Genomic DNA, 24,701 nt, shown 5'->3' with positions numbered 1-24,701 from the left:
AAATATTTTGACCCTCCTTTACTTTGTACATTTCTAACACTCTACTTGAAGACATAATAGACCCCGAGGAACAACAACTTAAAGTACAATATTACCATGAAACAAAGACATCTCACCGTGGAATTCAAGAAAATATAGTAGCTATAAAGAAACATTTTTACTGGCCAAACCTTGAAAATGACGTAAAAACGTACGTAAACTTGTGCGAAGTATGCCAAAAAACAAAATACGAAAGACACCCAAATAAATTAGTCTTCAAACCCACCCCTATTGGTTATGAACCATTCGATCACTTATACATTGATGTATAGAAAACACATAATACTTTATTCCTAACCATCATCGACAGTTTCTCAAAATTGGGTCAAGCGTACCCCTTACTAACCCCAACAAGTATAGAAATTGCCAATAAATTAATTATTTATTTCAACCACTATGGCCTACCCAGAAAAATTACGACAGACAATGCTTCGACATTTAAAAACGAGATCATTCAAAACCTTTGCAGCCTACATCAAATTGAACTTCACTATTGTACCCCTCGAAACCCAAACTCAAACAGCTCCATAGAACGCCTACACTCCACATTGAGTGAAATAATCTTAACCCTCAAAGATAAAAGGACCAAAGAAAATATCATCAATCTTGTGAACTATGCTATTCTATCGTATAATAATTCGACCCATAGTTCATTAAAATACACCCCTTTCCAAATTGCTCGCGGAAAACTAGACTATAAAAATCCCTTCGAACTTTCAGAAGAACAGAAATTGATGCAATACATTCAAGAACACTCGGAAAATATGAAAGCCATAAATAAAGAAATTTATAAATCACTTACTACACAACAGACTTCTAATTTAAATAAAGCTAATAAAGACAGGCAAAAAGAAATTAGTGTAAATCCTGACCAACACCTATTTACTAAAACCTTTCCCCAAAAATGAAAAGTAAAAGAAACTAACAAATATAAAAAAGTTGAGCTTCCTATAACAACTAAAGACAATGTCATTATTTCTCAAAATAAAAATACAAAGAAAAACATTCACAAAAATGTAATAAAACCTCAACGCAAAATCGTTTTAGATGAAGCACTACCTGGTCCTTCTCGTACCTCGCATGGTTACAACCTTAGAAATTAAAAAAATCCATAATCCTCTCCTTCCAATATCTCTAAGCAAAACCCTTATTACGATTTCCCAGCATACTGCTCTTTACCATATTAATTTACGAGGACTATTCAACTCTGTTGGTAAAATTAATAAATGGCTCTTATTTGGCTCTCTCGACTCAGACGACGAAACAAGATTCGACCAATACTTTGACACTTAATCAAAAACAAGAAGTAAATAATAAAAATATCATCTTGACCAGCGTTATGAAAACCTATACGAAAAGCATTAAAGAACTCACTCATTAATCAAAAAACGCTTTCAAATCAATTAAAAGTATTAGAAAGTTTAGAAGTAGACCTAACAAATATCTTATATGTATCCCTTATATTGGATAACATAATGTTTCAATTAAATACCATAAACCAAATTATAAATAACATAGAAAACGCAATATTCTTTGCTCATGCAAACATAATGCATAACTCAATAATAAACCCAAGTGATACCGAAATGATAAATAATATTACAAATTTATATGGCGAAAATCACGTCCCAAATTCGATTAACCTATTAATTATTACAAATTCTTATCAGTTCAAGTAATCATAAAAAATAAAATAGTTTTATTTTCTATTCACACACCAATTACCTCTCCAAAAGAATTCACACTATACAAAATATACCCCATCCCTATCCTAAACCAAACCATCTCTCTATCCAACCCTTATATTATGCTTGCGAAAAACGACTACTGGACTTCAAAAGAAGAGTGCCCTCAAATAGAAGACATTTTTGTATGTAAACAAAATGCACTATCCAAAGACGATCCATTAATCCTCCACCGTTAATCTCTCTCCGTCACAGCGGACAGCACGGGCCACCTTTGACAGACGCAGGAGCTGGAAAGACCCCCAGATGCGTCGCGAAACTGCTTAAATAGTAGTCCAAAAGACGTCTGGGCGCAAGACCGGAGATTGAGGAACTTCGCTCGTTACTTTATGGGTTTAGCGAATATGGGCCCAATCAAAGCCCATACGTAGATCACTAATAAGCAAACCATAGAGTGGCTGGTAGAAAGTACAAATACGGGCCAAATCGTAAAAATTCGACACGCAGCGCCACTGGCGTCCGCTTTAGTAAACCGGTTGACCAATTCAATTGCCGTGAAATCTTCTCCATGCACAGCATATTGTAAACAATAACAAAGAATTAAAATGGTGATAATATTGATAGTGGTTCAATGAAAAATATTGGCGAATTCCATTAAGAGTCGAAGGCAATTGTAATTATTATGGTGGGTCTCAGTCAGCAGTCTCGTACTTATAAAGTTTCGAAAGAAAAATTTAGAACAAAGTCATTTTTAAATATTTTAACCAAATGAATAAAAGTTAGGATTCTCCAGATCCCGTCTAAAGCGTAATTAATCCTGTAACAGATTAATAGTTCTGAAATATACTAAACATGAAACACGATGATTGCAAAATAAACAATGCTAGTGTCCCTTACTGACAAGATACTGTAACATTGATTATTCTGGTCGCTGTGCCAGAACAATCAATGTGAGGTTTATCTTTAATATATTAATTCATTAATTTCCGAATCCGGGTTTTTCTACCGGATCACTATAACTATAGTGATTCCAACTATAGGTCACCTATTCTGATAAACTAAACGCAAAGAAAAAAACGTCCTCTTCGTGCACTTTTATAAAACGTAAAAAACACGAAATCTACAGCATCACAAATACATTTAATAAAATAACGAAGGTTACATGTTTCGCTCGACTAGAGCATCATCAGACCATAACATACACAAAACACCTAATATTTAAGTAAACAAAGATTACAAACTCTTCGTGCGTTCCCGCATTCTTTAACAAATTAACGAAATTTGTGCACTGTTACTTCCATACATTTAACACCAACTTTAAATCATTTGCAAATATAATTCGATGCTACAAAAATCTATTTTTTTTTAGTCTGGATTTCTAAATAAAATTATAATATACCAACCAGCATTATTCTTTACATTGGTTTTACCTATACCCAAAGAATACAGTACGCCCTACATCGCCATTTTAATAATTGCTTTATCACCTTACGCAATGTGCAAATTGTTGCATACTAAATTTTTTTTTCTATATTTGAATTCTAGTATGGCCGCCGACTACGCCGCCTTCAACTAAATATGTTTAAATAATCCGTTTATACGTTGGTTAGCTTCTTAGTTGTTTATTTTAGAACTGAATTTTATTGACTCGTCATTAATATTACTGATTTAACCAAAAAAAACATAAATTAACATGTGGTACCTGGTCTGAATACAAATCGGTGTCCCCATGATCCAGCTTTAACCTTATTTGGCTTTTTGGAGGTGTGACAACTGATGGACCTAGCATATCAAACCTAGTATTTTCTGCATCACCAGGTTCTTCCAACTTCTATGCAAGTAAACCAAAAAAAGGATGAACTATGAACCTTCCCAAAATAAAAACAGTATTATATAATAACATACCCATCTGCTAAACTCAAACATATTTAGATCTAAAGGATCTCCATTTAACTGTCCACCTATTCTTGTTAAAGAGTGACAAGTAGCCATACCTTGTACAAATTTACAATTATCATCCAAATGAACAATATCCGTTATAGGTTCATAAAATTGAGCTTCTTGACAATAAATAACAGAATTCATTGTCAAGCCATCATGAGTTAAAGTTCCTGTCTAGAATTAAACGACGAAAAAGTTATATTTTAACATTATAATTAGCTGCATAATACCTTGTCAAAACACGCAAGTTTAATTTTTCCACAAACGTTAATTCTAGGAGGACTGATGCAGAAAATTTTTTGCTTTTTTAGCCTCGACTGGCTGTAAACGGTTCCGATGGCCATGGCTGCAGGTAATGCCGGAGGTACAACAATAGTTATTATGTCTAAGGCTCTTATAACAGTTTCTTTGGTTTTCGCCTAAAACAAATAAATGATGTAACAATTTTAAAAGGTAGAATGAATAAATATAGGAAACTTACATGTCTAGTGATGTAAAGATGTAAACAATAACTCATTCCGCAAGCCGCTATCATAAACAATAAAAGGATAAATTTGAAAGAATCTTTGAAAAACTGTAAATTGACCGGAGTGGGGAACAGAATACTTCTAACTAAGTTTCCCTTTGTCGTGTCAAATCCTGTACGAACTACTCTGGCTAAAACTTGTTGTCCTTCATAATACCTAAAATGAAACCAATATGTGCAGTTTGGGATTCAAAAGTTTTTCATAAAACTACCTCACCCATTTCCCCTCCTATATGTTTCACACATAATAATTAAGGGTTTTATTTTAAGGTGTAGGACTAAGGCCTGATGATGCTCCATTATAAGTGAAACACGTGTTGCTATATTTATTTGATTACACAGGGTATTTCATTAGGAAATGGACATATTTTAAACGTAAATAGAAGTTTTAGGCTCTATGCATTGTGGAGAGTTTCCCATCTTGTGTTTTTGTCTCCATGCCTTTTTTAATTCTCTTGACAGGTGACAGGGGGAGATTAGAAGGAAAAAGAGAATTGAAGAAGATACACGTTGTTAGATCACATATTAATTTTTTTTGTCCAATACCGCGGTCCGTCTTGACTTGCGCTGACTTGTTTGTATTTTTTATTGTTCGTGGATTAGTTTGTTTGCCCGCTCCGTTCACTGTGCATGTTGTTGTGTAATATTTACGAGTTTATATTGTGTTTTGTTTTATTCGGAAGAATAATAGTTTATAAAAGAAAGAGATCACTAACTAATGCTGAGTTAGAGGCTATAGCTACAAATATTGACTTGTCTGCTGAAGAATCGGATTTTGATTCAGGTAAATTTTTTTTTTCATATTTTAGAGTTACTAGAACAGCTTTTTCTTGCAGATGATTCGATAAATGATCCTGATTTTGACAGTAATGCTCGTACTTCCGATTCTGAATCTAAAGAAATTTACGTCGATTCTTCGAAAGCAAACCTGCGTCCAATCGGAAGTTTGCCGTCATCCATCCACGCTGAACTAGAGACTGGGGCTCAGGCATCAAGTTTTCAACCCACGACACACACGACTGGAGCGTTACAATTAACATTTTCCGCTGAATTAGAAGTTGATGGAGGGGGATACCAATCAGATGCCGAATCCCTAACACAACACGACGTATCCATGCCTGATAAGATTGGTGATATATGGACATTGCCAATGGGGAACCAGCCCAATCTTATCCGGTTTGCTGAGAATGAAGGTGTAATTCCTGAATTTGCTGCCTTGATGCATCAATCAAATCCAAAAGACTTTTATTTCTCACTGATCGATGACGATTTTTTCGCATATGTAGCGGATGAAACAAATTTGGATGCGACCCAAACAATATGTACAAGAAATGATACATCCAGGCAATCACGATTACATGACTGGACGCCAACAGATAAGTTTGAAATAAAACGATTCTTTGGTCTTGTTTCCTACATGGATATTGTGAAAATGCCAAGTATTTCATGTTACTGGAGCAACCCTTCAAAAACTGTTTGTACAAATGAATCTTTAATTCCATTTAGAGGAAGACTTGTAATGAAGCAATATATAAAAAACAAGCGCCACCGATACGGAATCAAGTTGTTCAAGTTATGTAGCAATGGCGGTTTGACATACAGCATGCTAATATATGCAGGGAAAAATTTGGAACTAACCAAAACTACACCTACAAATGTAGTAATGAACCTATGTCAGCCAATTTTAAACTGCGGCCGAACTGTTGTCACCGACAACTGGTACACTAATATGGAGCTGGCTTCTAAACTATTATAGAAGCAAACACACCTTCTAAGTACACTCAGAAAGAAACCTAAAAAAAGTGAGAACCTATTGCCAATCTTGTCCTAATGAACCAAATTTATGTTTAGAATGCTTTAATGTAGTTCACAGGATTTAGTCAGTCTTTAATCTGTTGTACAATTTTTCTTTAACGCTTTCGAATTTCTAGAGAATATGATTTTTTTCAGTTTCGATGTTTTTCCATTTTGATCTTTTTAACTTGTTCCTTCTTTATCCAAAATATATTTTTGTTGACAACTATTTAAGTGATTTCATTATGCCATTTTCTACGAAATATGCCAATAAAATAAATTGTATATAAAAGAAAATTGAGTTAAGAAAAATGTGTATTAAAATATATTTAATAAACAAAAAAAAAAACGTAAATTCAAAACTGGTATGTGCGAACCTTTCCCACAGGCCGGCTCGGTCTATCATGCCTACTTCCATAAGAGAAAAGACCGGCGGCGCTTGAGAGCGTTTGACTTAATTTGACGTTCAGCTCGGTCTTATAGACCGAGCTGGCCTGGGCGTAACATTCTATCTCGGTCTATAAGACCAATTTTTTTTAGTTGTAACATTTTTTTCTCGGTCTTATAGACCGTGGTGGCAGTGAACGTGGTAAACCAAATACGTTTAAATAAGGATGGTGATACAGTATCCACGTAATAGAAAAGGAGGAAGCTACATCGCTTGTTGCAGACGCTATACCCAAGTGTCGTTTACAAATCGCCAAAAACTAGGCAATCCGCTATACTCACAATTGAAAATGTATTTAGAATCATTCTTAGAACATTGAAAGGCCTTTCAATGTTCTAAGGAATCATTCATATCGAGTCGTGATTTTAGAATCCCAATGATGGTATAAAATAATGTCAATGAAAAAAATTAATTTAAGCCATATTTTAGCGAGTAAGTGCCTATAAGCGTCTTTAAGGCATTTCATTCGAGCGATCAAGTTACGACCTCACCGTATAAGGCACTTTTAAGCGTTTGTTAGCAGTCTCCCCAGGCCGCTAATAAACTCGATATGTCAGAATGGAAGATATACATACAATACTAAACAATAAATTGATGTCAAAAATTTGTTTCAGTTGAAAAGCATTACGTTCTTATGCTCAGAAGCTCTGAGAATGAGAAATTTGGGATAATTTATTAATTACTGCAATTTTGTTTCATTTAGTAACGCAGTACTTAAAGTTAATTAATTAAAGAAAGTAGGTAAATGATATATTTTGTATAATTTCGGTTTAAAAATCAGTGACTAATTTTCCTAGATATTTATTGCAATTATTGTTTATGCATTTTGAAAAACAGTCGAATGAGGCAACTAATTTCAATTTCGTTAGGATCTAGATGGACTTTAAAAAGTTACGAGGTTGGATTTAGACTTAAAATGTTTTGAAAACTGAGACAAATGGGTGTTTTTATGCTTTAATTCCGTTTCCAAACAAATTCAATACCAGAAAACGCAGCAACTGTTTAGACATTCGAGCGAAAAAAAATTAATGACGTAACGCTTAAGACATCGTAAGGCAACCGAGTAAGGCGCTAGAATATGGCCATAGTTCGTGACAAGTCGCACGTCAAACGTCAGCGTCGTCAACTTCATTACCGTTATTTAATGGTACAAAGGTTTTTTTAAATCATTTTATTTCATAAGTTGTAGGTTATCTTTTATACATATTTGTTCAATTTAAGAAACTACATTAAATTGCATAGTCAGCTGGTGTTGGTTAAAATAGATTTGTATATGAGAAAGTTGTGTCTTTTTGTGCAAATTCTTTTTATATTATTTATAACATATTCAACGAATTCAAATTTGGTGCCGGATTTGACCACGCCTTCTTTCAAATCTGATTGGTTAGATGATAGTTATAGCTTACAAATGTCAAAATTTGTTCGAATTATTGCACCTTCAGTATAGAGGGCCCAAATTTCTTCGCGTTAAGACGCTCGCATTTAGTTATAAACTACAGTAGAATAGTGTAAAGACCTGTAAATAATGTGTAAATAAACTGTGTATACAAAGTTAGCCAGTGTTTTCCTGTCTTTGGAGCTAAACAATTCCTATATTATATTGCCGTACTAAATATTGTCAACTTTACTAACATTTAATGCGTTGTTTTAGTCGCCCAGTTCAATTGTGACAACTTTTAACAGTTAAGTTGGATGTGGGGTCAATTAAAATCTCATCTGCTCAAAACTTTTTTTTCTTCTAATGCCAATGTTACGGCCTATATTAGGTCTTCTTCATGGCGTACAGAAAAAATAAATATTTTCGTTAGTCTGTAAAAAGTGGAACATCTAGAATTTTTATTGTTTTATTACACTTTTATTTTTCCCCAACTGTTAACTAAATTAAATTATAAACCAAACAAGGATAAATACAAGTGGATGAGAAAATAGCTTCGTCTTCAAAATTTGTATTTTTTTTTGACAATAAAGCAAATTATTATTATTAAAAGGTCGTCAGGTATATACCAAAATTCCAAACGGATTTTGAGTTACAAGCGCTTGAATGAAATAAATAAGAAGTATAGTTCAGAGATCTATTAGAATCTTTTATGTGCCGCAAATAGTCCATGTGCCGTTGTTGCTTGTATTGTCACATGACATGCTTGTTTAAATCGCAAAATTTTATGTAGAAAGAGTCATAAAGTAATATTCTAAGCGATATTTAATCATTTCATTAAATAAATAAATGTTTTAAGAATTTTTTAAAGAATTTATACATTTGATTTGTAAAATTTGACTACATGCGCCCACGTACTATTTTGTTAAACGCCTGACCTTAGTGTACGTGCACACAGGACGCGATTAAGCGATAAGCAATGCTATGCGATGCGGTGCGATTAATACAAACCTCTAAAATCAAAAGCAAGCGTTCAAACAGCGCGCTTGTTGCTGCTTTAAGATGCGATGCGATGAAACGCGATCTCGCGCGTCTGATTGATTTTCAAGCAAGTTTGATTTTAATCGCTTGGGTCCTCGCGCTGCTAGTTATTGTCTAGTTATATTTGTCCGTATTTCGTGTGGTATGGATGCAGAAAAATTAATAAATGCAGTCCGAGTGCGTCTTCCACTATGGGATCAATAAAACAAAGGCTATCGAGATCGGGACAAAGTTGAGAAATTATGGCAGGAGGTAGCTGCAGAACTAAACGTTTCAAGTAAGTTAAACATGGTGGTTTACATAATAGTTTATTTTATATTTAAAAAAAAAAAACTTTTTAATTTACGAGAAATATAACAATTATATTAGTGGTTTACTAAATATGATTTCAAAATATCTCTTAATTCATATGCTTGTTTTGACGCTCTGTTGTTTACACGTGCGGCGGGCTGGCTGATCATGTCACTGCAAGTTTGTTCGTGATTGTTTATATCATAATCATGGATTCCTTCTCGGTATATTATAGTATCAGAAAAATTAATAAATGCAGTCCGAGTGCGTCTTGCACTATGGGATCAACAAAACAAAGGCTATCGAGATCGAGACAAAGTTGAGAAATTATGGTAGGAGGTAGCTGCAGAACTAAACGTTTCAAGTAAGTTAAACATGGTGTTTACATACTAGTTTATTTTATATTTAAAAAAAAAAACTTTTTACGAGAAATATAACAATTATATTACTTTTTGAAAACATCCAATTTTATTCTTTTTTTTTTAGAAGAAGCTGCTAAACAAAGATGGAAATCTTTGCGAGATGTCTTCAGAAATGAGCTGAAGAAGTTGCCGAAACCTAAATCTGGAGACTCCTTCAAACTTTAGTTCAAAGTGGACTTACTTTAAGATTTTATGGTTGATCAAATGACTCCGACAGCTAACTGGCAACTTACCCACTGACGATAACGCAAGCCAACTAAACGAAGATGTATCCAATGATCATTTATTTCCTGATGACATCGACGATGAGATATCTGTTACTCCGGATGAAAGAATTGAATCAGAACAACTATTATATGATCACAACAACCAAACTATTGCGACTACTAGCTCAGATAAAAATGTACGTCAAGAGCCAACTGACTGTGGGCATCCGCCAAAACGTCCTGCAAAAAGAGCAGCTAAAAGAAAAGAAGACTTTGATATTGAAGAATTTTTGAAACTAGAGCAACAAAAAATTGACGTTATTAAAGCAAATAATTTCGTTTTATCGACACAATCGCAGATTACTCAGGATGAAGACTATCATTTTCTTATGAGTTTCCATACACCGCTAAAAAAATGCGTTTTGAAACAAAGATGTGGTTTCGTCTCAAGATGCAGGAACTGCTTTACCAAGCCATAGTGAACGAGCACCATGTTGAAAATATAAGTTTTGCCAATAATATGCCAACTCATCAGCCTCAAATGACACACACTTTTGTGGCAACACCATCGGCTTCACCCGCTTATTACACAGAAACAAATAGTTCTTACAAAATTGTAAAATTCTCCCCTGAAGAAAAAAGACATATTTTATACGTTTACATTTCTATTTGTTTATTTTTCTAAAATAACTGTAACGAATTTGAAATAAAATATTTAAGTACTCACATATATCTAAGCATTTTTTTCTTACCTTAACGTTACGGCAAGGCGTTCTTTAACGCTGATTGGAACCCTCCAGTTTGTTGTCACTTTTTCCACTAATGGTGTTATACCATTTTCAATAAGTATGAATGTTTCCAAAGACATTCGGGAATATTCTCGAAATTTGTTAGGATATAGGGTTAATTCGGAGAACAAAAATCATGAAATTCCCCGTAGGTTAATCGTTCACGATAAATTTCATGTACCCATTTCCTTTTTTACTTTTCATTTTTTTTATATACATATATCTTAAAAATGAATTTTTTAATAATAATAGTTTCATGGCAGAGGGAACTGAAGCAGGCAGAGGTTTGAAAGTTACTACGCTTTTGTCTATCGCCTTCTATTAAAACACAACCAAAATATAGCAAGTAATCAAAAGCATAGCATCGCATAGCGTCGGAATTATTCGGGATTTTTGGGTTTAGTTTTATTATGTTAGAAATTCAGGATAGTTGATAGCAAGATAATATTTAATTTAAATATAAGATTTAAGTACGTAAAATGAGTTTAACCAAAAATTTTAATTTAATATGTTAAGTTTTTAGCGCCATCAGTCCCTTATAACAAGTGATGAGAGAATAGGTGATACGAATTACTTAGGCCCATTTATTCTGTGGATTAAGGCATTAAATATTTACTTTTTGACACAAAAGTGTAAAATGTTTTGGTTTGTCTTCAAATTTTATATATTTCCTTTTTTTGGTAATTGAGATTTATTTTTACTTGGTGGTGATTATTAATAGGGATTTTGGCTGCCATATTCAATGTCCTTTATTATTGTTTTGTTTAAATTAATACATATTATGATATATTATTATAATAATATACTCATGAAAACCCCCCACCTCTATATTTAGTACCAACTTCTTTTGATAAACAGTAATTATGTAGTCAGAAAATTGGAAGTATATTTTTTAAAATAAACTTTTACATTAAAAATTATCTAGCTGTCTATACTTTATGCGTTTAAAAGACACAAGTTTTACTTATAAAAAAAAACACACTTTACATCCTGAATGTAATATTTATTAATTTGTTTGCCACGTATTTAGTTATTATGCATATTAGGAGAGATTAGATAAAAATTAACAAAAATAAATGCTTATACTAAAAACTAAAAATCTTATACAAAACACTACATTTTAAGTATACTGGATCCTAAAACTACAGTGAGGATACTAAATACTTTTATAAATTTAACCACTCTTTTGAATCTGGCCCAAAAAGTTAATAAATTTTCTAAATTCTGTTTTTTTGTCATTGTTCTTTAGCAGTTTCTTCCATTAAGGAAGGAAACAGTTTCTCTGTTGCCGCCATGGATTCCAACTTCATCTCGCACATCAGCATATAGATACTAAAGCATTACATTATATATACTTTGTTGTGTCGCTGAAGGACAAACAGGGGCAGTAAGCTGAAAAAAACAAAACTTTAAACTTTTTTAATTAATAAAAATAGAGTTTTCTTACTATGGCAAAAAAGGGACTTTTTCCCAGAGAATGGTGAAAGAAGCAGTCTTTATAGTGTTACTGAAGGACAAACAGGGGCAGTAAGCAGTAAAAAACAAAATTTTAAACTTGTTTAATTAATAAAAATATGGTTTTCTTACTATAGCAAAAAAGGGACTTTTTTCCAGAGAATGGAAGAAGAAGCAGTCTTTATTGTGTCGTTGAGGGACAACAGGGCTAGTAAGCTGTAAAAAACAAAATTTTAGACTTGTTTTCTTATTAAAAACAGTATTTTTCTTACCATAGCAAAAAAGGGCTTTTCCCAGAAAATGGTGGAAGAAGCAGTCTTTATTATGTTACTGAAGGACAAACAGGGGCAGTAAGCTGTAAAAAACAAAATTTTAAACTTGTTTAATTAATAAAAATATGGTTTTCTTACTATGGCAAACAAAAGATTTTTTCCCAGAAAATGGAAATCATACATCAATCTTAAATGTATCATATCATGTTTCGGCTAAATAATATATGGATCTTTCTTCCTCCCAATTTTTTTAAATTTTCCTCAAATATTTTATAAACCACCTGAGAATTCCATTACAGCAGCTCGTTTGTTAACCATCTTAAGTTTAAATCCAAGTTATATCAGGATCTCCGCAAGGTTGAGACTGAGAAATGTTTGTCCCTTGCCGATAAGGTGTCTCTATGGTCAGAACCTCATTGTTTTTGTATTTAGAATACACACCTTTCCTTAGCAATTTGGCAATATCCGTGGCAAGTCCCTTTGATTGTCCTGCATCTTTCCTTTTTATTCTGCCTTTAATCCTTTTTTTTACAGGCATATTGTACTATAGGGAACCCCTGTTAAAAACGCTGTTTTTTGCAAAGCACTACAATCATTTGTGAACTGAAGATCATTCCTATTAGATTGTTATAGATATTTAGATAAATTTGTTTGGCGTCTGTACTTAAACAATTACGCTTTAAAACTGCTTGATTTCCTCTGTAGCTTCTACTTCCCTTGCTTCTTTTTGCTTCCTCAACACTAGAAAATGAACTATCAGAACTATGTAAGTCTAAATCACTGTCCAGATCACTCTTTTTTTTATCACAAATGTTATTGTCTTTCTTGTACACCCACGGTCTCCATAAGCCAGCACAAATACTTTCCTCTTCATTTGCCAAATTTTCCTGCCTATTTTCCCAGGGTCGAAACATTTTAAGGTCTTTAGGTATAATACCAAAACAAATCCACAAACACAAATAAAAAAACACACTTCCTCATAGTAAAAACTGCAAAAAAAATTAGACGAATACAGGCAAAATTCTAAATTCTCTACTTTCATAAACGTGTAAAAAGCATAACCGGCAAAACACATCAAATAATAACCTCACATGGCCCCCCTCCCAACTATTAAAGGTGATAGACCCATCCAACAACTATTTTAAAGGCGATAAACCCATCCTTAAAAATCTCTTTAAAAACACGTCGAAAGTAATACAAAAACTGCCCAAAAATTTATTTGGATAGGGCCCCGTAATTCTTAAAATCAGTGGGATAGAGAGAGATACACAATCACTTGCACAGCCTAAAGTAGAAATCGCCAGAACGCAGCTGTTTTATCTTTGTTTAATAGACTGGCTAAAAAGAGGTGACAAGTCTGTGGGTGCTGGAAGTGTTTAAAATATTTTGTAAGATGCTTGGATTTTAGTCCAGTCGGTCAATTTTTTGATATTATTTTCTTGTGATATTATTTTCTTTCTAAAAATTGACATTTTCGAAAGAAAAATAAAAAATAGTATAAAACTTCGGGTTTTACGTATATTTAAAATGATTTCATAGATAGACAATATAACATTTTGCCATTTAAACATGTATATCATGCGACAATAAATATGACATAGGCGCACGGACTAGTTAGTGCGGCATCTGCGACACATCAAAGATTCTAATAGATCTCTGAACTGGACTTTATTATGGTAAAGAAGAAGACGGGTGACCATAGGTTGTGCGTCTATTAGAGACTCGTCAACAAAAAGACTGTCACAATAAATTATCCTTTACCTATCATTGAAGATCTAATCGATAGATTAGCTGGTCAGAAACATTTTAATAGCTTAGATTGCCGTTCAGGGTACCATCAGATTTGTCTTTCTGAAGATTCGATTCCTATAACCGCCTTTAAAACTCCAGAAGGGAAATTTGAATACCTCAAAGTATATATAGATGGATATATAGTGGCGAATGGACAAGTGAGACCTAGCCCTACAAAAATAACAGCGATTAGTAATTTTCCGTCCCCAAAGAATATTCACCAAATTGAACAATTTTTAGGTCTCGTTGGACATTTTCGAAAATTTATACCTTGCTTTGCACAAAAATCTAAGCCTCTTACCATTTTGTTGAGAAAGGGGCAACCATGGCTGCGGACAGAAGAGCAGCAAAACTCCTTTGAGTATTTAAAGCATCACATGATTTCTACCCCTATATTAACTTTGTTTGATCACTCCAAACCAATTATTCTTTATAGTGTTGTCAGTCGAGTTGGTTTAGCCGGGATGCTTGTGCAACTGGAAGATGGAAAAGAGAAAGTTATTGGCTACTACAGCAGGATGACCTCACCCACCGAACAACGATACCATTCTTCCGAATTAGAAGCCCTAGCTATTGTTTGTTCTGTGCAGCGATTTAGGCATTATTTAATCGGAGTCCAATTTAAGATAAATGCTGACTGCGATCTCAATCGTCGTATTGGTAGGTGGATCTTAGGTTTGCAAGAATATAACTTTGAAAATTTGCATAAACCTGGTATTCGCATCTGTCATGTAGATGCGTTAAACAGAAATCCTGTACTTGATTCTAGTAAGGGTATTTATGCTGCAGTCATTACAGAGAACGATTGGTTACTTTCGTGTCAGGAAAGCGACAAGAATATAAATAGCATAAAAAAACAATTTCAAACAATCCACATTGACCACCTTGGTCCGTTTTCTAAAAGTAAAGAAGGCAATCGTTATTTAATTGTTATTGTTGATGCGTTCACTTTTTTTTGTTTTATAAAAGCCCTTAAAAACACTAAAGCTAAATATGTTGTCCAGGAAGTATCTGGAATTATAAAAATATTCGAAATACAAGAAGAATAATTACCGATAGAGGTAGGGCATTTACTTCTAAGACGTTCAAAAAGTTTTGTGAACAGAAACAAGTCCAATTACACTTTAATGCGGTTGGAATGCCACGTGGTAATGGCCAGGTTGAGCGGTATAATAAGACCGTTCTTGACTCGTTGGCCACAATGGGAGCAGACAAAGATGACGATGAATGGGACAAAAACATCATCAATATCCAACTGGGCCTTAATAACACCCTCAATAAGGCCATTGTGACTTCACCATCCGAAGCATTATTGGGCTACCGATCTGGTCCACAAAATCTAGCCTTTGTAGAACCTCAAGATCCTGTTGATGTTTTGGGATTTCGCTAGTCAATGGTAGATAAAATAGAGGTCAGTCAACAACGACAGAAGGACAGTTTTGATGAGCATCGCGCCGGACCAAAATCCTTTAGCCCAGGCGACTAGGTGCTCATAAAAATTTCCTCTATTGTTAGCACCGGAAATAGTCGGAAGTTGGTGCCCAAATGGAAAGGTGCATTTAAAATATCCAAATGCCTCGGAAATGATAGGTTTGAGGAGACTGACCTTCTTGGTCAGACAAGGTCTAGGATCCCTTATACCAGAGTCTATGCTTCCGAGCAAATGAAGAAATGGTTCAATTTTGATGAGGTTGAATGAGACAGTCGAAATGCAAATGATCATTTCTTTGCCAATGTATATATATTTAAGCCGTTGAGATGACTCTTGGGCACCTTAAGAAGACGTCAGAGTTAGGAGCTGTGAATAGATATAAGCCGTCGGGAAGTAATGTCCCTGAGCTTCAATGAATTTTGATACCGTTGGGCTGATCCCTGGGTTCGATGAAGTGAAATTTGGTGAGCTTCTCTGGGTTTTCAAATGTCGAGAAATTACTCAGTCTTCTTGAGTAAAGTGCATCCCTGAGATGTGGCTATCGGGAACTATAGTTCCCCGAGCCTAAATGCTGTCGGGATGACTTAGTTAAATCGCCCGTTGGGAATTTCCCTGTGGCACCATATTTTATAAAATTTAATGGAATTTTGTTTCCATTCTTCTTATTCCAGATATAAGTGATAAACAGTAGACAGTCGACCAATATCCAGTCAGGATGGCCGAATGTGAGAGGCTCGTAATAAAGCTGCCCGGAATAAATCCACTCACTGCAGTTATTCACTCGAGAGAGGAATCTAAAGGGATATTGTCGACGCTGCATCGTAGTTATTTACCAATGTTTTTAATATACAGTGCGAACGTAAAGGTTGGAATAAATTCATTTAAAATTCAGGGGTATGTTCAAAAAAAAAACGCTCGGACATGTCGATTTTTATTTTTAACTGCGGGTTTTCTTACTATAATTTTATGTATACAGGGTGGCCCAAAAATAAGTTACGGTCATTAACGTAATTTTTTTAAACGTAAACACCTATTTTTTATTTTAGATTTAGGTTCTACATCAAATTCTAAGTATATTTCATGTACCATGTCCTATACCTAAACTCGACCGTTGACGATTGAACACAATAAAAGGCTATTTTTGGAAGAGTTATTTATATCAAGCGACCTATCAGTTATTGTTTGGTTATTTACATTTGTGGCTGGTGTTTTTGATTGTTAACTTGTCACAATTTGTTGACATCAAATAATTTTGAGTGAATTTAGTTTGATTTAGATGCCTAAGCAAAGTTTTGCTTGTGTTAAGTTTATCAAAAGGTAAAATTAAAATTTCAAAAAATGGTACGTCTTAGTGAGCGAGAGCGAATAGAGATTTTGATGATGATTGGTTATGGAAACAGGATGCGCACTCAGATGGAAGTCTGTGAAATTTATCATGCCAAGTATCCTGATAGGCCACATCTCAAAGTACTGTCAGTAAAATAGAACAGATATATCGGGATTTGGGTCATGTCAGGGATAATTATACGAAAGGTCGGTCAAGTATATCAGAAGAGAAGCAACTAAATGTTTTGCTGGCAGTTGAAGAAGATTGCCATAAAACGACTCGCAATATTGCGTTAGAAAATCAGATATCCCAGACATCCGTCGTTAAATATTTAGGTATAAATAAATGGCACCCTTACAAAGTTCAATTGGTTCATGAACTAAATGAAGATGACCCAGATAGGCGTTTAGAATTTTGTGAGAGACTTATGGACTTGTGCCATGCTAATCCACAATTTTCAAAAAAAATTGTATTTTCTGATGAGGCAACGTTTTGTCTTCATGGTAGTGTAAACCGGCAAAACTGCCGATATTGGGCTACTGAAAATCCGCACTGGATGATGGAGTGCCACAGCCAAGTCCCTCAAAAAGTAAATGTTTGGGCGGGGGTGATTGAAAACAGGGTTATAGAGCCCTTTTTCTTTGAAGGATACTTGAATGGTGAGAGGTATTTAGAGTTTGCCTTGTCACTTTATACCCCGATCCAGAAGACCCGGATATATTAGATAATTCCTTATGGTATCAGCAAGATGGAGCTCCAGCCCATTACACTCGTCCCGTGCGCCAGTACCTGGATACCGTTTTCCCTGGACGTTGGATTGGTCGGAGGGGTGCAATTGAATGGCCGGCCAGATCGCCGGATCTGACTCCTTTAGATTTTTTTTTGTGGGGGTATCTTAAGTCCAAAGTTTATGTTAATCGGCCAAACAACATTGAAAACTTAAAAATTAGAATAACGGAAGAAATAAGATTGATAGAACCTTCTGTTATCGATAACGTTTTACAAGAATTTCAGCATCGACTGGGATATTGCCAAGAGGTTCGTGGCAGCCATTTACAACACTTAATAAATTAATTAAAATATTTTTATGTATTCTTGCTTGATATAAATAACTTCCAAAAATAGCCCTTTATTGTGTTCAATCGTCAACGGTCGAGTTTAGGTATAGGACATGGTACATGAAATGTACTTAGAATTTGATGTAGAACCTAAATCTAAAATAAAAAATAGGTGTTTACATTTAAAAAAATTACGTTGATGACCGTAACTTATTTTTGGGCCACCCTGTATACATAAAATTATAGTAAGAAAACCCGCAGTTAAAAATAAAAATCGACATGTCCGAGCGTTTTTTTTTTGAACATACCCCTGAATTTTAAATGAATTTATTCCAACCTTTACGTTCACACTGTATATTTCTTATGCAGATTTCTGGGAATGTAATGTTGGGCAATTTTGCATAAAAACGTTTGCTGTGAGTTAGTTTGTTTTCTCGCTGTTAAGACTTGTACGTTAATAGGTTTACTTTTTTTAAAATGATAAAGTAGTGTATAATATTTTGAAGTTTATTATTTCACATGTATGTAACATAGAAATAATATGAAATACCAGTGGTGTTCGTTTTTTTAAAAATAAATCGTTTTTTAAATCATTTATTTTTTAAATAATTGTAGATTTTAACCCCGTTTACCTTAATACACCCCTGGCATAAACACAAATTTTATTTTAAATGCACTACTTAGCTATACATAATAATATGTAAAAATATCAATTTTCAACGCTATAAGTTTAAAAAGAAATTTTCACCCCTTTAGGGTGGCAGAATTTTCGAGAATCTGTTGTTTTCTTTAAAATGAAATTAAATTGTAGTGTTTTGCAGTTTTTTTCCGAAAAGCAATGAATTTAAGGATAAAAAAAGATGTTAAAATCCTAAAGGGTGGTTTTAACCCTTATGGAAATTGAGTAAAAAATAAAATAAAAATGACGTGATAGTTTGACGAAGCTATGATACATAAAGGGTGGTTTCAAGCCCTTCCCGATGGAATTTCAAAAAACCACTTCTTAGTGGGCGTCTACATAACCATAGGAATGGTGTCCCCAAATTTCATATTTCTAAGTTTTACCGTTTGGGCTGCACGTTGATTATCAGTTAGGATTAATTCTCTAAAAACTAAAAAAAATATCCTTTTTGTAGGTTCAATCTTTATATTTACATAAATATATATTTCATATAATTCACTTTGAATAAAAAAATTATAATTATGATTTGGTTTAAACCAATGTTGTATACTACTTCCGTAACTATTTCCGCATATCTATTAAAATAAAATCAATATGACAACATAGCACTGTAGAGGTGCGGCTTGCGATCGACAGGTTATCTGATCGGCTCGGTCACTACAATAACAAAACAAAATCATAGTCATTTCGCGCCGAGCCAATTTTTAAACTTATTGGCCCCTCAACCCAGATGTGTTCGACGCGTAGGTGTTTTACGTCATCGTCGGTTTTTTAGGAGGCGGTCCTCTACGACGAACAGGGACGTAGGCATATTTATTATTTGTTTTGAGCTACACGTCTTTAGACTTAAGTTATTTAAATTTTATGAAAAATACAAAAATAACACGCCAATGAAGCGGCCATATTAACCTTCCGTCTCACCTACTCCGCTTAGCTTCAGATAACTTTATGGACCTATACATACATATGTGTTTTTGCCCAAAAACATTATAGGTATAATTTCAATCGCGGATTCGTCCTCGATTTTGCAATATCATTCCGGGAATGTTGAACAATAGAGTCATATAATCGTTCTCGTGCAGCGCCTTTTGCATTGCGGCGTCATTTGGTTCTACTTACACAAAGTCGATTATTCATTCTACTTCCACGCCAGCGAAGCCGCGGGTTAAGACTAGTATGTTATACATATTATATTATATCATATTATGTGTATTATTATAATCAGATAAAATAAAGACGAAAAAAGTGATCAATACAAGGAACCGTCATCAGATTAAATTATACCATAAAAATATGAAAAAAATACACATTTTTATGGAAGGAAACAATTTTTTTCCCACGATACTATTTTTCTTCTCTAAATTGGAGATTTTAATATGATAATGGCAAATCTTAATATGAACCATGAACTCGCAAACCATCATGAAGAAAGTCAAGAAAAAAACACATTTCTTAGGCTTAAATTCGAAGGGAAAATCTACGAAAAATTCGGAAAAAAATCAGTATTATTTGGGAGAAATTAACGTTTTATTTTTTATATTTTCTATCCTGTTCTGAATACCGACCTATTACAAGGGACGGGATATTTAACCTTATTTAAAGATTGGATAATCAGAGATGAGAGTTTCTAACCCCACAATTAAACAAGGTAGATACAGTTTTTGGTATGAGCAGTTTTGGTAGAGCTAATAGAGATAATATAAATAGAGCTTTACCTAAGGCTAAATCTGCGTGTAAAGCTGTGTTTTTAACTAAGGTAAAAAAAAAATAAACGTTTAACAATTAAACTGTCAAAATATGAGGGGAACTCTAAGACTTAAGAGCTTAAAGGCAGCACATACAAATTACTTTGTAAATTCGGGTAACGTAATTAAATCTTCATGGAATGTAATTAACGCACACCGACAAGTACTACCACCTTAAGTATACCTTTTTTGCAGAAGTGGCCGAGCAGGTACTTACACTTTTACCAAATGCTGCAGATACTTACCTAGATTTTCTTTCTTGTGTCCATATAAAGTGGACTTAAAGAGGTGAGCCAGGTACGAGTGAGAGATGGCATAAACATTTTATGGCATGAACATACCATTAATAAAGCAATTTTAAAAATCAGCTTGTCCCCCTTAAGAAAATTAATAAACGCAATTTTTTTTTTGTAGTATTAGAGATTGTATTTTTTTTTCTGCATTAAAATACGCCAAGGTAGTCGCTATTTTCAAAAGATCCCGCCAATTACAGACCTATTTTCCTGATACCTGCTAGTAAAAATATTCGAACTGATGTTAAAAAACCAACTCTATGAATATTTTGAAAAAGATAATCTTTTGTCAAACAATCAATTTGGGTTTAGAGTGAAGCGATCTACCATAATCTACCAGTCATGCGCAAGCCCGAGTGCCTTGTGGGAGTGTTTGAAGATGGGGAATATGTATATGTGTGCTTCCCTTTGTGACCTCTCCAAGGCTTTCGATTGTGTATCTTGTGACATTCACTTACAAAATTTTTAAGTACTATGGGAAGGATCGGCTCGGCCTGAGTTTGTTGTCAAGCTATTGGACCTTTTACAATGGACTTTTATCTGACTTGGTCTTGGTGGCGTTTTGCTATGGTTGTGTCAGCAGCCAGGAACGGAAGGAATCTTGAGAGCCTGTTATTGTCTGCTCAGCGGGATGAGGGTCTGCTTCAAGAGTGGTTTGTTGCAAACAGACTATCATTAAATAGTGATAAGACTGCTAAGGTTTTTTCGGTCTCAGACGAGTTCCTAAGGCAAATCCACAGAGTTATATTTCTAGAGGGTGTACCTGGATCCAAAATACACCTTGCATGTTAATAAATTGGCTATAAAACTGTCCAGAAATATATAAATTATGACTAACTTATTAAAAGTTCTTCCTCGTCATATGTTAGTTGAATCATATCATGCAATATTCCAATCAATAGCGACTTATACTAACATGCGGATACTCCTGCCCTGCGGCCCGCATATTTTCTCTACAGAGCATGGCCTTAGAAATGTTGCTAGTAAGAGATACCGGGAGGATTAATTAACTAAGTTTTCTAAACGTTCTAACGATTTCATCAAGGTATATATGAATGTCTCATTTATGCGCATAAAAATCAGCACTAATACATCCTGAACAACACATGTCATAGTCATGATACAAGACACGGTCGTGAGATGAGAATTGGGTTCCTAAGGCTCCAGAGAACACGATTTTCATTTAACTATAGCATCTTTGTTTTATAACTGTCTGCGGAAATTAAGGATCCCGCATCTCCATGTTATGGCTTAAAAGTCAGGAACTTTTTGTTCAGAAATAGCTTCTATAATTTTAATGAATTTTTAGATTTTAATGTAAGTATGGGCCTATACTCTTTTAGGTTAACTTATATGTAAACATTTTATTTAAGTTTTTTTTTTTATTTTATTATAGACAAAATAGACTAGTAATTTTATTAGTTTATTTTATGATGAGCATAAATTTTAAATGTATGTATTTCAATTTTATATTGTGTGTTAATCAAAAGTGGTTTTACTAACTTTTATCCATTATATACGATTTTATGTTTTCTATGATGATCACATTAAAGATGAAGATGACAATCAAGGTGATAGTTAAGATGACGCTGAATGAAAAAAAGCTGCCGATGATGATAATAATTGAGGAATAATTTCTAAAATTAATTACCAATAATACATGAATTTGAATTTAAGTTAGACAATTTAAAATTATTCCCATGATATTGATTAATAAATTAGCTGGTACCTCTTTGAGGTCTTGAGTGCAGTCTCAAAGTATTATTATTACACTAAGGTTCTGGCGACAAAGCCAATTGTTTTAGTAAATGAAAGTATGAGGAAAATCTCCGGACATCACTATCCTTCTCCGATAAATGTCGAAGCAGGACGCATTTTTCAGGCTCAATAAAGACATAATCGAAAACATAAAGCGACTTCAGTTGACTAAAACTCTGCTGTCCACATCTCGCAGTGTCCGAAAGTTTATTGGAAACTCTGGCTTCAACACCCAGAGACAATGAACTACATTACAGTAATATGCAACTAGACACAACACAGCATCTAAAATCAATCGCCAAGAGCACTGAAATACGGCACGAAAGTATGAACTCATAAATGAGAAGCGACCATATTTTAAATAGAATCTGTATTATTATAACGAATTCGTAACTAGACCAATAGTCAAAATCAAAATCAAAAAGTGTTTAGTGAGAACACATCACCGACACTTGCATTATATGCCGCAATTAAAATGTGTGAGAGGAAAAGAAATAATTAACACACTACATTTCGCTAAAATAGTAGTGTGCTGAGTTAATATATTTCTTACGGGATTTTTTAACACTAGGGAAGGCTGACCTCGTTTCTGCTTCGTCAGCGTTTCGGTCAAAACTGTAAGGTTAAATCACGCTAGAAACTAGTACCTAGAATAGTACCTAGGGCTTATCCATTGATGGAATGTCCCATATTCTGGACCAAAGCCTTTCCCTGGAAGCACAACTTTAAATAATAAGAGGCAAAGAGAAAGAGGCCAAAAATATGATCTAAGGTTAAACGAACCTTGCAGTTTAATTATAATTATAAATAAAATGCACTTTGATAAGTTTATTTAATCTTATTATTATTTTTTTAATTTTGGTAAAATATCTGGCATTGCGCATGCAGTCACTACAATTAACATAATTTATACCATATATATTTATATACTAATAATACCCATCCCCCATTTTAGTGTAACTCGAAAATGTATAACATATATAGTTCCCAAATTATTAAATATGCTGCCGAAACAATTTAAAAACAAAAAATATTATACTGTAAAGAAAAATTGTCCTCATGGGTTAAAGATAACATAAATTCCATCAAGCGCGCCATTAACTTCCATTAAATTATAACTAATTAGTATTTAGTCAATTTAATATTTCTGAATTTGATAATATTATTTAAGCAGGTATACTCGTATGTTACTTAGGTTAGTGTTAGGTTGATGTTCATTATGAACTAATTATTGATGAGCTGAATGGGCATACACACAGACATATTATGTCTATGGTATGCATATTATAAGCATAATACATCTCATAATAATTGTAAATTAATATGTAATTGATTGATTAAAAAAAATTCCTAAATATAATATTTAAAACTTAGTCGGACACTCACAAACGCCCATGCCAAGTCTGGGACTCGAACACAGGAGTACATGACTACTAGGAATGTGTAGAACTACTTCGCTGCCGATGCCGGCATCTTTATTATATCAATATTAAAATTCTTAAAGACCTGTTTTTTTTTTTAATTCTGGAAAGCATTTTGAATATATTATTATTAAAATTTCGTCTAGTTTATTAAGCTGATATATGGGTATGGATGGAAGAAAATAATATTTTCATAATTTTTTAAAAATGTGTCGAAGATGTAAACAGTTTTTAAAAGCCTCACTTAAGTAATCGGACTTACCTAGTTTGAACAATATGCGTTCCTGAAAAAATTGTGTGCCGTTTGTGCAAGTCAATTGAGTAAACTTCTGAACTTGAATGCAAAGCATTTTTCTTCACTGGAACACTTTCACCTAAAAAAATAATTTAAGTAACATTAAAACATTTAAAATAATACAAAGATATAATAAGTTTCGTGCAAATTTTACTAAAGGTCTTATTAGGTTCTTTTTTTAAAATAATGACGCTTTTGAGTTACTAAGATGATTGTTTTTAATAAAATACAAGTTTTTCTAGCAAAAAAAGAAAAATAGTATATTAGTATATACGTAGGCATTATATCCATTGTTAGACATTCTTTTTTTTCGTCCCTATGTTAATAATCTATTTCAGGTTAGTAACCTTACCCACCTGTCAATACGCTCTCATTAACAAAAGCTTGCCCAGTCAGAAGAACTGCATCACATGGCATTATAAGTTCTGCAGCAGGCATTACTATTAGATCACCAGGTACAAGATTTTCAGGATTTATATCCACAAAAGTAGACTCATTATTAATTTTTCTTATTACTTGTATTTCATAAGAAGTTGTAGATTTTACTATGTCATGAAGATGTTCACTTTGCTAAAATATAGATTAAACGCGAATATTTTCACAACTATTAATATAA

The 24,701-nt window shown here is 33.7% G+C and overlaps 1 protein-coding gene and 1 long non-coding RNA gene across 6 annotated transcripts in view; both read right to left on the bottom strand.

Annotated features, from left to right (window-relative positions):
• The window catches only part of LOC126737914 (polyamine-transporting ATPase 13A3-like), a 139,356-nt gene that overhangs the window by 80,584 nt on the left and 34,071 nt on the right, over positions 1–24,701 (bottom strand). For all 3 annotated transcript variants that reach the window (XM_050443008.1, XM_050443007.1, XM_050443006.1), the window contains 6 exons: positions 24,442–24,655; positions 24,053–24,164; positions 4,147–4,348; positions 3,896–4,084; positions 3,630–3,839; positions 3,427–3,555 (listed from right to left, as the gene is read on the bottom strand). In XM_050443008.1, coding sequence (XP_050298965.1) covers positions 3,427–3,555; positions 3,630–3,839; positions 3,896–4,084; positions 4,147–4,348; positions 24,053–24,164; positions 24,442–24,655 — 1,056 coding nt within the window. The remainder of the gene's footprint in view (positions 1–3,426; positions 3,556–3,629; positions 3,840–3,895; positions 4,085–4,146; positions 4,349–24,052; positions 24,165–24,441; positions 24,656–24,701) is intronic.
• On the bottom strand, positions 11,579–16,448 carry LOC126737915 (uncharacterized). Of its 3 annotated transcripts, none has more exons than XR_007661158.1 (4): positions 12,422–16,448; positions 12,284–12,366; positions 12,004–12,227; positions 11,579–11,948 (listed from the first exon to the last, which is right to left on the bottom strand). It is a non-coding gene; the product is annotated as an uncharacterized LOC126737915 (long non-coding RNA). The 3 variants fall into 3 exon arrangements; XR_007661159.1 differs by having other exon boundaries at positions 12,284–14,550; positions 14,607–16,448; XR_007661157.1 differs by having other exon boundaries at positions 12,284–16,448.

Source organism: Anthonomus grandis, chromosome 6, assembly GCF_022605725.1.
Source record: "Anthonomus grandis grandis chromosome 6, icAntGran1.3, whole genome shotgun sequence".
Lineage (NCBI taxonomy): Eukaryota > Metazoa > Arthropoda > Insecta > Coleoptera > Curculionidae > Anthonomus > Anthonomus grandis.
Note: the sequence above shows the minus strand (reverse complement) of the source record. Positions and strands in the feature narration are given on the sequence as shown.